At 28.6% G+C, this 14,716-nt stretch overlaps 1 protein-coding gene across 4 annotated transcripts; it reads left to right on the top strand.

Moving 5' to 3' along the window:
- Window positions 1–3,688: 3,688 nt before the first annotated feature.
- LOC108860320 (uncharacterized) lies at window positions 3,689–5,315 on the top strand. 4 transcript variants are annotated; one of them, XR_001950653.2, is made up of 5 exons: window positions 3,690–3,879; window positions 3,977–4,075; window positions 4,305–4,523; window positions 4,706–4,802; window positions 5,034–5,315. XR_001950653.2 is itself a non-coding variant. In XM_057010366.1 (2 exons), exons 1-2 carry the CDS (start codon window positions 3,953–3,955, stop codon window positions 4,485–4,487), a joined length of 306 nt encoding a protein of 101 aa, XP_056866346.1. In that variant the 5' UTR covers window positions 3,692–3,952; the 3' UTR covers window positions 4,488–4,699. The 4 variants fall into 4 exon arrangements, 1 of the variants encoding a protein (XP_056866346.1); XR_008945936.1 differs by having other exon boundaries at window positions 3,689–4,075; window positions 4,305–4,480; XR_001950652.2 differs by having other exon boundaries at window positions 3,691–4,075.
- Window positions 5,316–14,716: the final 9,401 nt, after the last annotated feature.

Here is a 14,716-nt window from a genome sequence, read left to right on the forward strand (position 1 = left end):
CATAGTTTACGCTCATCCGCTGGTGGAAATGGCACAGCGAAAAGCAGTATGACACGATCCTTACAAAACTGCTGAGTACCAACGAGGAAGTAGCTCTCAAGTACAGGCGCCATTAACGTCCACCGTCTAAAAACGTTCAGACACATGTTCAGTGAAGGTTCACACTATTCGATAAGTGGGTTCGACGTTACACGGAGTAACAACAACTTCAAACTTTCTGACTCTCCTCTCAGTATCCGCTTCAACAATCTCACGGCATTTGATCTGTTGACGGATCAGTGAATCTAGTACCTGATGAGCTGTTCAGGTTTCTGACGATGACCATTAGATAACACAAACACTCACCTCCAAGGTTTTTTTTCTTAATATATAACTAACAAGACTCACTCTAATATTTCTGATCCTTAACGTTGACAAGTAGAATAACTGCATACCTTATTGGAGAGTTAGCAGCCATCAAAAGCACTTTTAATGATGACTTGCGAGGCAACCAGTGTATAATGGCTAAACTTCAGATGGAATGGTAATTTATTAATTTGTATGCCTTTGAAATCAGAATAGGCAATAACTGCTGTAAAAATATTAAAAAATCTCTCTGTCAAATCAATATTATTAACATCATGAGCTGTCCCGAAATAAAACCAGTTGTTGCTGGTACTTTCTTCACGTTTCCTTCTTATCCTTCGTCCATAATCCGAACTCTGAAAAGGTGGATCTACTGTAGAAACATGCGAGCTGTGAAGCTACCACAAAGCTGCCACCTCAATGACATGGACAACCGGTGCAAGCATTGCTGCCATTACAAGCAGATGAACTAGTTTGTTCTCTTCATCTGAACCAAAGAAAAGACAGCGAACTCTTAAAACAACCTACTATATCAACAATACCGTTTACATGAGCGTATTTCCATCTATATACTTGCTTCTATTTCTCGTTAAAGAAACAACTCATTGTTCAACTTTCAGACTTCAATACCCAAATTAGTTAAAAAGAAAAACTGAAACTAAAAATTTACATCACAGCTCACAGTCTACTATCAAATCCGTTTCAAGTTAAATCTTAACGTTTTGTGCCATCACAACAATATTAGTGCTTCAAAAAAGGTAAATGCAGTAATGCAAATATAAACCTATTATCTAGACCAAAGAATGATCATCCTCCAGTGTCAAATATCAGCAGACTATTACAATCAATCACAATGATTACATCCTTATAATATACCCTATCCATATTAATTAAAACCATAGAATGTGTCACCTGCACGTCAAAATCATAGAGCCACGTACGACCACCTGATAACCCATCTATATTGATGGTCCTTTAATCTTAACCTCAGAAATGGTCCAACTTGATTTACTAAGACCATCTCTAATGGAATATATTGGAAGGTTCTCTCTCATAGTTCTATCTAATTATATATTCAAAATTAAATAAAAAAGAGGAAAATAGATTCGATATAATCCTAGAAATTAAACTTTTGGAACCAACTCTAAGTCTGGCTCCTTTTGGAAAAAAATTGGAGCTTGGAACCTTTAATTAGTTCTATCATTAGAATTCAGAACTTTTAATTGGTTATATCACTGGAGGAGTTAAAACTAAACAAGTATCTAATTTTTTTAATTTGATTAGTTTCAATTAAAAATTGATTTAGAACTCTAAGATCATATCTATTGTTGGAGATGGTGTAACACATTAGGCCCAAAAAATTACCAAAACACCACAAGATAATAACTACCGAATGAAGATAAGAGAGAGGACTAGGAAAAAAACAAAAAAAGGACTGAAGTGAAGGAGCAATATCAACCCTTTATTATAAAAACTAGGGATGGTAATTGGGCTCTTCCGTCCCGTCCTGAACCGCTGCGGGTTCGGCTTCTGGCGGTACACGGCGGGCCTGTCCCGCGCGGGATGCGGTCCTCAAACTAGCTGCCCAGTCCCGTACCGCAAAATATGTAGGCCTCCGCGGACCGTCCCGCGGGACATCGAATATTACATTGCTTGTTTCTACATGTACAAACAAACATAGACAAGAATTGAGTTTCAGCTTGCACATGATCGAGCATACTCCTAAAAGATCAATACATTAAGCTTATACAAAAAATGTTTTTATTATCATTTATGATGGCTTGAAGAAGCTCTACCAGTGCAGATCAGAGGCGCTTGGGAGACCGGAAGCATCATCGACCCTGAAACCATCATCAACGGAGCTCCATAATGTATAATCCTCTTTTCTCTGTCTCTCTCTCTCTCTCTCTCTCTCTCTCTCTCTCTCTCTCTCTCTCTCTCTCTCTCTCTCTCTCTCTCTCTCTCTCTCTCTCTCTCTCTCTCTCTCTCTCTCTCTCTCACTCAGGTGAAAGCACAAATGTTGACTTAGGATTGCAGGTCTTCAAAATCCCGCGGTTTAACCCATCCCGCTTTAGGCCCGTCCCGCTTTGAGCCCATCCCGCTTTCAACCCGTCCCATTTTGAGTCCGTTCTGAGAGGCCCGCAATTTTGCGGGCTTATTAAATGAAGACCCAATCCCACCCCGCAGCAAGCTTTTACGGGTCAGACCCGCGGTCCAGATCCTTGATTGCCATCCCTAATAAAAACAAAGAGAAAACACTAACCAGTTTTAGTGTAAACTCTTTAAATGTCCTCCTTACATTGTCAATTAAACCAAAATTTTAATCTACATCCTCTTTAAAAACGATTATAAATTAATAAAACCTTTAAAATTCAACATAAAGTATTTGCTGATTAATAGTTTAAATCTTTTGTTATAACAAGATACAAATTATTATAAAATTAATGAGTAAGCAGTATCATTTAATAGATATCCAGGCTATATATATATAAAGATGTTTAAATAAAACTATATACCATCTAAAATACATAAATATTTTAGTTTCAAAATTTGAAAATATTTTAATTTCAAAATTTTCATTGAACAAGTATTGAGAATTTAATACTTTAATTTCAAAATTTGAATTGAATTTTTAAAAACGATTATGAATTACTATAAATATTAAAGGGTTCACATTGAAAATCATGTTATCAATATTTTAAATATATATTATAAAAATATACAAATGATCATAAAAACGAAGTTTCGTTTAATAGATAGCCAAGTTAAAATATACTATATATGTTAATATCATTTATTGTTTAGATATATTTATATAAAGTGATTGTAAATAAACAAGTGTGATTTTTTATTTATGTGTTTGAATTAATTTAATTATATACATAATAGTTACTAATTTCTCAATTATTCAATATATATATATATATATATATATTTATTATTTTATAATATGTATAAAACAGAAAATAAATAATAATACATAAAATCATTTGTATATTCAATTCTCATTCCACGCAAAGCGCGGAGCTTAACTTAGTTTATTTACTATTGAAGAGTACATATAACACATTAAATTAGTCATTGTTTTGTATTTTTGATTTTTTTCACCTGATGGTCATTAGCCAAATGTTTACTTTTTTAGGGTTTGTATTTATAATTGGTTGTTTATAAGCGTCATATCTTATCTTACATCTTCTTTATATATAAAGTTGGCTTTTTATCTCTCCTTAAAGGGGAATAATGACACCTGGCACCTTGTCTCTTTTTGCTTTTGTAGTTAACGAAACCGAGAAAAATGAGAAACTAGATCATTAATTTAAAAGGCTTTCTTAAAACAGATTGTTACTTCATCTATTGGAAGCCCACATTCAAACCCAAATTTGCTGTGAATAGAATCCTCGCTCAAGCCGACGGAGACTCATCCTCTTCATCTTCTTCATCCTCCATTGGAGTAACCTAACCGTTTCGAAATCTTTGGACACACCTCCGTAACGTTGGCATCACACCTCTAAGGGTCATGAAGCCCCATAATTTGTGATTCCCTCAGCCTTTCACCTTATATATACCTTTATCCCAATCAAAGTTTTAATTACTCAATTCTTCAACAATGTCTCTCTTGGATTGGGGGAAGGCGGAGATACGTTTCCGTTTAATCCATGTTTCGGAAGCAAGGAACACAACCGAAGTGGGAGTTCTAATTGGGCTAGGACTGCTTTTGATCTACGAGCAGGTATGAAATCTACTTCTTCAAACAATTATTTGCCTACTATTCAATTCCAGTTACTTTTACGACAAGGTACTTTTCATACATGGGTTCATCTCACCTAACTGTTGAGTAGCTGTTGATGATCAAAAATTAGCATACGCGTAGGGTACGCTTTAGTGTTATTTGTTAGTCTCAAACTGTTTTGTTTGGTGAGTCAAGTCATATTATTAAATGATTATGGAAATACACACAGGTGGGAACATGGTGTCGTGAAGAGCCTCTAAAAGACGAGATCCGTGCGAAGAGACGTTGTGCCCAGAAATATTGTCTCTTCTTCAGTGTTTATTTGTCGATGATAATCCATCTGAGGGTTTACCTTCTTAAAAGGCAGCTGCGGTGGTGCTCACTCAGTAGTTTTCACACGCGAAGGTTATGAGTGGACTTGGGATCGTTCGTACCCTCCCGATGACATGTATAGAGACAAATTAAAACTCACACAGAGCCCCATTTGTGCATTATTTGGCTACTACTTGAATGTTCAGTGTTTTTTAAAAAGACTACTACTTGAATGTTCTGTTTTAATTTTCGTCTCTATGTAGAAAACAAATATTTGTTCCAGTGTTCAAGGTCTTGAAAAATTCTGTTTCATCGCAGTTGGAGCATTTCATAATCTGGCTCTTGAAGAAGATGGGAGACAATTAGCACAACCCCTCATCATTTCCCAGTCCAAGGCCTCGACCATCTCAATTAGGTTTGTTTCTTTCTCTTCCTTTTATTGATTCATTTTCTACTTATCAAAACCTTCAAAAAGGGATTGTAGTCAAATGGTACCACCGCCTTCAGACACTTGATCTATAACTTTTTTCCCTCTCTATCTCTCTTTAGACGTACTCTTAGGTTGATATTGATGCATGTGGATGATAGATATTATCGATCATGTTCTCTCAGCATGTTCCTAATGTTTTTTTCCACTCATTCTCAGCAATCAGTATGTGCTAGATCCTCATCAAGAATAATCGTCTGCTTAGTCTTCTAATTTTAAGCTGTATTGTTGGAGAAGAGGCAGCTCGGGTTAGGTGATAATGACAAGAACACCAAAATAGTTCTAGAGAAAGTTGATCTTCTAGATGACAAAAAATATCGTTCATGTTGTATATCAAACTTTACTGATCTTGAGATGTCTAACAGAGGACATCATTCATGTAAAGAAGTATTAAACTTTAATGATCAACTAGATTTTGACCCGCACGCCCGTGCGGGTGTATATTTTTATAAAATATATGGTTTTTCATGTCAAAATTAGAGATGAGCAAAAAAACCCGAATAAAAAAGAATCAAACCGATCCCGATCCAAAATAAAGTACCAATCCCGAAGCAAAATTGATTAAATATCAAAATTTTGGTATTTAGAGAACTAAAACCGAATCCAATCCAAACCGAAGTATTTCAGATACTCGAATGTATTTGAAATATATATATATATATATATATATATAAACATCTAGAATATATATGGTACTTATAAGTTGGTTTAAATAATTGAATATATATATATATATATATATAAATAGTCAAATATAAATATCTAAAAATTTAAAATATACTCAAATCACCAAAAATACTTAAAATAATTATTGATTATCTATCCAAATATTTAAATCAAACCAATATATATGCTAAGTTCAGGTATTCTGATATATGTTATTCAAATTTATATGTAATATATTATTTTGTTTATATATTTTGAGAAATTTAAAGTATATAATGAATTTTAAAAATAAATTAAATGAGTTATCCGGAACAGATTACAAACCCGCAAAGATCCGAATCGAATCTGAACCAAAATTTAGAAATATCCGGTTGGGATTGAAATCTTTGACCCGAGAAACCCGAAATCCAAACAGACCCAAGCTAAACCCGAATGGATACCCGAACTCCCATCCCTAATTCACAATCTATTTTTTTTTCTTTAAAACACAGCAAACATATAATTAGTAGTATTTTATATGTATTATCATATAAATAATCACATATATTATATTTTTAAAATTTAATGTAAAATATAAGAATCATAATTTAAGTTGGTATATGAAAGTTGACTTTGTATTGTATGTTTCTTATATATATTGAAAACATTTTTTAGTAATGGTTATTGGAAAATATTTTAGTAAAAATAAAATTTTAAATATATGTAATATTTTGAATCTATTTTTTATATAAATCAACTTTAAATTATTATTTTGATTTGAAATATATATATTTAATTTAAATTTTGTTTTATAATTATTTTAGACAAATGATATTTTAGATAATTAGATTACCTCGTTTTCCTATATTTTAAAATTGACCCTATTGTTTTTTCTAATATAATAGATTTCTAATTTTTCTTAAGAACATAATTCATTCTTTTTTTAATATATTTCTGTCTATATTTAGAAACAATATTATATTTTTTTATATTGTTATTCATGTTTAAAAAGATATTCATGTTTCCAAACAAACCTTTTTTAAACTACTATCTATATTTCCAAATAAACTTAATTTGTATTTCAGTTTTAAACTACTATCTATATTTCCAAATAAACTTAATTTGTAGATGCTAATTGACTATATTATCCGATCTTTATGTACATATTATTAATTAGATCATTGTTTTGTTATGAAGAAACACTATCAAATGTAATTTACAAATTTCATGTTCTAAAAAAAAATTATCATCAATCATTTGGTTTTGTTATAGGTTCGCTAGTCTGTAAAGAAAAACTGGTCATAGGTTTTCTCGTTTTGGTTTTGGAAATAATACAAACTAGATTTTGACCCGCGCTTTTGAAGCGCGGAATATTTTACGATGAAAAATTTCACTAATAATTTAACAAATATTTTGGTTATTTTTAAAGAGTGTGTATTTAAAATATTTTTGCATTTAAATCAGTATTTTTAAATTCAACCCGATTGTGATTATACCGGTTAATCCGGAGATCTGACAATTCAATTTATGTTTTTAAAATATTCATATTAAAAAATCACTAAAACCCGAGACTAACCGATTCAACTGATGGATGACCGATATGTAATCTAATTGGATTTAAATTGTAATAGTTTCATAATTTGTAATCTTATAATCGAAATTTTAAAGTTCACTATTTTGCAATTTATGAAATTATGACGTTTCTACAAAATTTTAAAGAGAAAATGATAGATATAAAATAACTAAGATTAATTATTGTATTATTTGGAAACATTGATAATAGTATAAAAATATATTGTTTGGAAACATTGATAGTAATATAAAGAAATAAGTATATTGTTTGGAAACATGGATAGTAGTATATAGAAAGGAACATTAGTGACTTAATGTATGTTTAACTATAAAATATAAATGTGTATTTAATTTAAAAACTTACAAAATAAATGTTAGGTCCAACAGAATGTTTCTGTTTTAATAAGATAGATAGTGATAGTGATTATGATATGAGCCACGTATCATAAGCCCAAAAAATATCATATTATTCAAAACGAAACCCATGACTTTACAATGTCAACGGAGTGTTAGCTAATTTTTTATGTTAGAATGTATAAAACGACAGAGTTTTATTAGTGGCATAGAATTGTAATTTTTAAGGAAAACTCAGGGGTATTTTCTATTTGTACTTCGGTTTTAATAGATTAGATAACCTTTTTACAAATACTTTTCTTGTAGAGGAACGTATTTTGTTGCTTTGACAACAGATGGCAGAATTTTTTTTGGTTAGTCCCATGAAACCCATTTTTAGATTTACTTCAAACGAAAAGTGTCATTTCTAATGATTATGATTTTGATCAGCTTGGTAAAGGAGATCATGGAAGACTTGGTTATGGAAGGAAAGTAACAGCTGGACAGCCATTAGAGTTGCCTATAAAGATTGCGCACCTGAAAGAACCCTTAATCACGCTGGAGAAGAAGAAGAAGGAAAATCTATACTATTAAAGAAGGATTCTATTGTGCTTTTTACTAAAAATACCATTTTCTTAACAAATATTGCATATTTTATTAAGGACAATTAAGTAATATTAATAACTAGATATGGACCCGTGCGTTGCACGGGTTTTATTTGATGTTTTAATTCACGAACACATAAAAAGATTGGAAATATTTTTCTCACATTAGTTCTTGGATTTTCAGTATATATTGGTGACATTCTAATAACAATAATCTGTTTTCTTACATAATTTTTTATTGATATTCTATTTTAATAATAATGGTGTTTTAAATAGTACATTGATATTTATATTTTTAATAAATACTTCACTTTTTATAATTTTTCGAAATAATATTAGTTATAGTTAATTGAAATATATAGAACTGTGAACTCTCTATATTGTTTATATTGTGTAAGAAAACTAAAAACGACACAATTAAAAATATTAATATTACATAACACCAGTCAATATTTTTTATCGATAGACAGCTAAATATCGAATATATTTCTAGATAAAACATCAAATTTATTTACTTTAACATTCATGGTGTGACTTTAACATCTTTTTCTATATACAATATTTTGTAAAACACCATTGCCGGTATGTTTTACAAATTTGAAGTTCTCCAGTTGTAGTGACTCTTGATAGTACGACATATAATTGTAAGACTGAACTTGACAAATAGACCAACTTTTTAAGCTTTGACCTTAGTTCTGGTTGATAGTCATTTCATAGAACACTCTTATAGAAAATTGAAGTCTTTTCATTTTTTCATTTTGAAAGGTCATCTTGCATATGTAGGTATGAGACTTATTCTAAGAATACAAATCTGTTTTATCACATAACTTCCGGTTAGGATTTCGGCATCAATATTCATATTGTATAGGCGAGTTATCCATAACACTATTCTATTGGAAAGTCTTCATTTTTTATTTAAATTCCTTAATAGCATGACCTACAACAATCCATTGGAAAATCATTCTCTTTGATTTAAATTTCATAGTAGCATGATCTACAACAACATAACCAATTTTTATATGTTGATAAAAATAAACACACATAATCATAATCACATATAAGCATAATAGTCACATTAACTTAGTCACAATACCATAACAGTTGGACAAAATATCCGTAAATTTTGATTTTATCTGTTTCGATTTGAACCGAAATTTCAAATATATGTAACTCTACAAAGCAAAGAAAATACTTATATGCAATATCTGTAAGAAACGAAGCAAATAAAAAAATACTAATATTATTAAAAATGAATATCTGATCTGATCCGTTATATGAATACATATACATGTATGTAAAGACGTATATGTATATATAATTTATATTAATATTATATTGTATTAATATTATATTGTATATAAGTTTTCTAGTAATTTTTAATAAATTTATTAAGTTATTTATTAGAATTTTAAAAGTAATAAATTCTTTTTGTAATAAAATGTTATTATTATTTTATCTTATATTTGGAATTTATGATTTATTTACTAATTTTAATTTATTTTTGCGGATCGAATCGGATATCCGGTCGAAAATCTAAAATTATCTGAATATCCGGAGCACCGAATATTCGTGTGGCTACATATCAAATTGGATCAAATAATTGATTATTATAACAAAATGGATCGGATTAGAATATCTCCAAAAATCCGGATATCCGATTCATGTCCACCACTACATCTATATGTTCAAACGGCTAAGTATAATTGTAACAATAACTAATGTATAACAGCACGACAATTATATTTTTTTTAGAAAAAGTTCAACGTCAGTTTAATGTGAAGATCGGAATATCTAATTATTTCCTCATGTGACACCAAAAAAAAAAGATAACACGCGAAGATGTGAAAAAACATGCAAGAAAACTCACCAGATATTTTTCTTGCTCAATCCTGCAAAAAATTATTTTTAAAACACAAATTGTTTTTATTATCTTCCTATATATTTTATTAATCATAAGATATTTTAACAAATGTCAAAATTTTATAAGAAAATTAATATCAAATAATCTTTTACAATTATCTTTTTTGGATTTTGGAAAAAGGAAATTAGTATTAAATAAGTTATTTTACAAACTTAAGATTTGTAAAAAGGAAATTTTCTAAATATTACTATTAAATAATTTTTAAAATTAAATTTTACAATTAAATATTTTTTAAAATTAAATTTTACTATTAAATTAACGAAAATTATTTCTTCAATTTCTTTTAATTTTATTAGTATATATATTTTTAATCATGAGATATTCTAACACAACTTCAAAATATTAAGAGAAAAATTACTATCAAATAATATTTCTAAAATAATATTATTAAGTAATTTTTAAATTTTCTTTTTACTCTTAAATAATTTCAAAATTTGTTTTTGTTTTTATTTTCTTAGTATATATTGTTTTATTCATGATATATTCTAAAACATGTCGCATTATTTTAAAAAAAATTACTATTAAATAATATTTTGTTTAAGATTTTTAAAATGGAAATTTACTATATAATTAATTTCACCAAAAATTGTTTTTATTATCTTATATATATTTTTAAAATTATGAAGTAGTTTAACACATATCACAATTTTAAATGTATAATTGTCATGTGTCACAATCATGTTAATTAACAACTTTGAAGAACCAATTTTCCTATTAAGTAATTTTAGAATATTATTAAGTATTTTTAAAAATTTCCTTTTTACTATTAAATCAATTTTAAAATTTATTTATTTCAAAATTCGTTTTTTTGTTATCTTAGTATATATATTTTATATCATTATGAATTTTAACCTCTTTAAAAATATTAAAAGGAAAATTACTATCAAATAATTATTTGCAACTATGTTTTGTTTAGGATATTAAAATGAAAAATTACTATTAGATATACTTACAATTACTTTTTTAACAAATTTTTTTTTGTTATTATCTTAATATATATTTTTAATTATAATATAGATTAACACATGTCGCAATCTTAAAAATTTTAATGACACGTGTCGCGATCATGTTAATTAGTAACTTTGAAGAACCAAGCTTTATATAATAAGATATATCTATATTGGGTCATTTTTTCTTATCCAGCCCACTGCTCACATCAGATCTTTCTTGGGCCGATTAAAAAATCAGCCCACTGCCTTTTTTTTTAATCATTCTTAATATTTTGTGTAGTGAACAAAAATTAATCACTTAATTATTATGTTTTTTCTTTTTTTTAACATAATTTAAGCATTCATAAAAAAATTTGAATTTTTTATTGAAAAGTATAAATCTTTATTAAAAGTATATAATTTTTTATTTTAAAAATTAACCACATAAAATTAATTTATCAGAATTATACCATTCGGGTACGGATCAGTTCTTTCGAGTATAGGGTTTTTTGGGTTTTGAAATTAAATCCCATTCGGGTATTATAAAATTTCGAGTCGGATTCGAGTCGGATCTTTCCAGATCCGGGTAGGTTCGGTTCTCATGCATAAGAATCTGAAAAATAACCAGATAACCAAAGTATCTAAAGCGGGTTCGGTTATTTTACTCAAAGTAACCAAAGTATCCGATTCGGTTCAAATTTTTGTATCCAAATTACTCAAAAGTAACCAAAAGTAACCAAAAATATCCATTCTATACAGTTTTTTGGGTAAACTTTTATCCAAACTATCATATTTTACCCAAAAAATACTCAAAAGTACCGAAAATAACTACTATGGTTAACTTATAATATTAATTTAAAAATATTAAAATAATTATAAATATAATTAAAACATATATTTTAAGATATATATTCACATTTCGGATATCTTCGGATATTCATTTGGTTCTCGGTTTGAGGCGGATTTGGGACCGGTTCTTCGGATACAGCAATTTAGAACTCATTGGAATATCTACCCCGGGTCTAATCGGGTTCAGGATCCTGATTTTCGGGTCGGTTTCGGATTGTTTCTTCGGATCCAAATATTTTACTCAGGTCAATACTCATTTAAAATGAAACACGATAAAAAAAGATAAAAAGCTTAAGTCTTTTATAAAAAACAAATATATGAAAATATGATATTTACTAAATATTTGTCAATTTAGAAAAAATAAAGGAAAATAAACCCGCGCTTTAAAGCGCGGGTCAAAATCTAGTGGTTAGTTAAATCGATTGCTTGCGGTGGGCGCCACACTCTTGCCATCGTATAATGGAAGTCTGATGATGATTGATCCTCTGGGGAAGAACAAATGTTTACCATTTTATTGATATCTGAGTCTATACCAGCAAAAGCCGAAAGCATTGATGACACAAGCTCTGGAACCACCGGGGTTTAAATCCTTGCCGCAGCAGAAAGCACCTTCTAGCGACTATAATAAATTGATCGGTCAAGAGAAGCACAACCGCACCAGTTCCAAAACTTTGTCTTCAGCCAACTGCTTGATAATCTCTGTTAGCTTCTTTTCATCTGTTCATTGAGGATTTAAAGCACAAATTATTGGAAATAATTTTATATTAATTAAACATAACTAAAAAGTAAAGTTTCCAATCAATTAACAAAACTATACATCTATTATACTTTAAAAAGCAATCATTATTTCATATATTATGGAATAAATTTTTTAAACAAAAAAGTTAAGAAACAAAATATTAAAATTAAAGATTTTCAGCTTCTAAAAAACATATAGAAGCGATATAAAAAAAAAAACCAAACACGATAACATGAAAATAGTAAACAAATAAAATAAAATAATAAAAATATAATATTACTATTTATACACTATCTTTTCAATTCAATACCGCTATGTTTTTAAGAAATAGTTTTTGAACATTAAACTCAAAGAAATGATGGAAAATAACCAATTTTACACAAATATCGACTTATACTTATTGATGATCGATCGACTATCATCAATGACCATATACAACAATATTTATAAAATGTCTCCCAAATAGTAACATAGAGACTCACTGCATCAAAAAAAAGAAGTATTGGTAGTTTCAAAACAATAGCACAATTTCTAAAAGCATCGGGGTATGTTTGTATAACAACGACACTAACTTATTTGGCATAATAATGAGAGTTATAGAGGTTAAAAAATATACTTATTAGACAAGTTCAGATAAATCAATGCTGGAGACGAATCAAAAATCACTACGCTGAGTGTGAGTTACAAGGCTTCCGTGTTATGTGGTGACACTAAAGGAAACAAAAGCAAATAATATACCACCGCAGCAACATAGAAACAAATATGCCACTACTAAACTACAAAAACATTAACAAGTGTGTACTAATGATTAAACATTAAAACTAAGCTTGCATATTTAAAGAAAAATAGATATAAGTCTAAAGTCAATATGAAAAATTTATACAACATATAAAAAAATAGTATAGAAACACTGGTTACAACAATAAAAACACAAGTTAAATGATAGAAATATGAAGACGAACACATAAAAATGATGCAACAACAAAATTAAAGGTGTAACAATGATACATTAGTCTCATTTTAACAACAGTATAGAAAATAATCAAAGACAAACGAGAAATAACATTTCTGAAAAGTGTCACGTGCATGACCCAAGTTGAAACTGCCATATGTACTACTATTTCTTTCTTTTTTGGACTATTTAAAAAAAAAGAAATAACATTTGTGTCATCTACAATAAAAATACAATTGGAATAGTTGATAATAAATAAATTAGAAAACGTGAATAAAAATGCTATATAGAGGATAAAAAGAAGCCAAAAATAAAAATAGAAATATTTATTAAACGTATTACTAACGGGAAATTTCTGTAAGAAAATAATTAAATTCATCTACTACAATTGATATGTGGTGAATCACTTTTTTATTTTTTAACACTGAACATCATATTCTTTCAGAAAAAACATTGAATATCATATCACAATTAGTTTTATGTATTTCAATAATGATAATTATTTGTTAATTTTTCTGGCCACAAATATAAAATATTATCACTCTTTTACTATTAATTTTTTTGTCTAACTACTCTTTCTCAAACATATATATTACATAAAACAAAAGTGTATGCAATATATTAATAAACTCAAAAGTTTTATCGAAAAACAAACAAATATCTAGCAAAGAAAATTTACAGCTCCGAAAGAAACAACCGCACCACACTATTACAATTCAGATCCAAAGACACCATGACAAATACATCACATACTTTTCAACAAAAAAAAAAGAGAACAAATAGCATATTGTAAATAATACAAACGGCAAACAATCCGCACGTAGCGCAGACACACTACTAGTTATATATAACTTTAACTATTAGAATAAGAGTTTGTGTACTCTAAAACGAAAGTAGAGTTTTGTATAATAAATAGTTGAAAGTAGCAATTGATGTGTGTAGCAAAATAAATCTAATCTTTTTATAAAAAAATTGCCACAGAGGCTTGACACAGCTTAATCTTATTGATTCCAAAACAGAAACAATCACGTCTCTTATCTTCCGGAATCCCTCCACCGTCTTCAGCAGGGCCGTCTTAATTATTTTTAAGACCCTGTTCAAAAAAATTATGAACTATATATTTAATGATATAATAAAATAATTTTAAAAGCTAATAGCTTTGTCTATATATATTTAAGGTTTTTCTTCAAATTATAAACTATAAGTTTAAGAATATATCTAAAATTTTGAAACTTTAAACTAAATTTATGTGTTTATTTTTAGAAATGTTTTATATTCTTTTTATTTTTAAATTTGG

The sequence above is a fragment of the Raphanus sativus genome, chromosome 5 (assembly GCF_000801105.2).
Source record: "Raphanus sativus cultivar WK10039 chromosome 5, ASM80110v3, whole genome shotgun sequence".
Lineage (NCBI taxonomy): Eukaryota > Viridiplantae > Streptophyta > Magnoliopsida > Brassicales > Brassicaceae > Raphanus > Raphanus sativus.

Excerpts from the sequence above, each read along its gene's own strand:
- LOC108860320 (XM_057010366.1), top strand. The coding sequence starts at position 3,953 with ATGTCTCTCTTGGATTGGGGGAAGGCGGAGATACGTTTCCGTTTAATC. Across the intron at positions 4,076-4,304 it reads TGCTTTTGATCTACGAGCAG|GTGGGAACATGGTGTCGTGA; the intron begins GTATGAAATCTA and ends AAATACACACAG.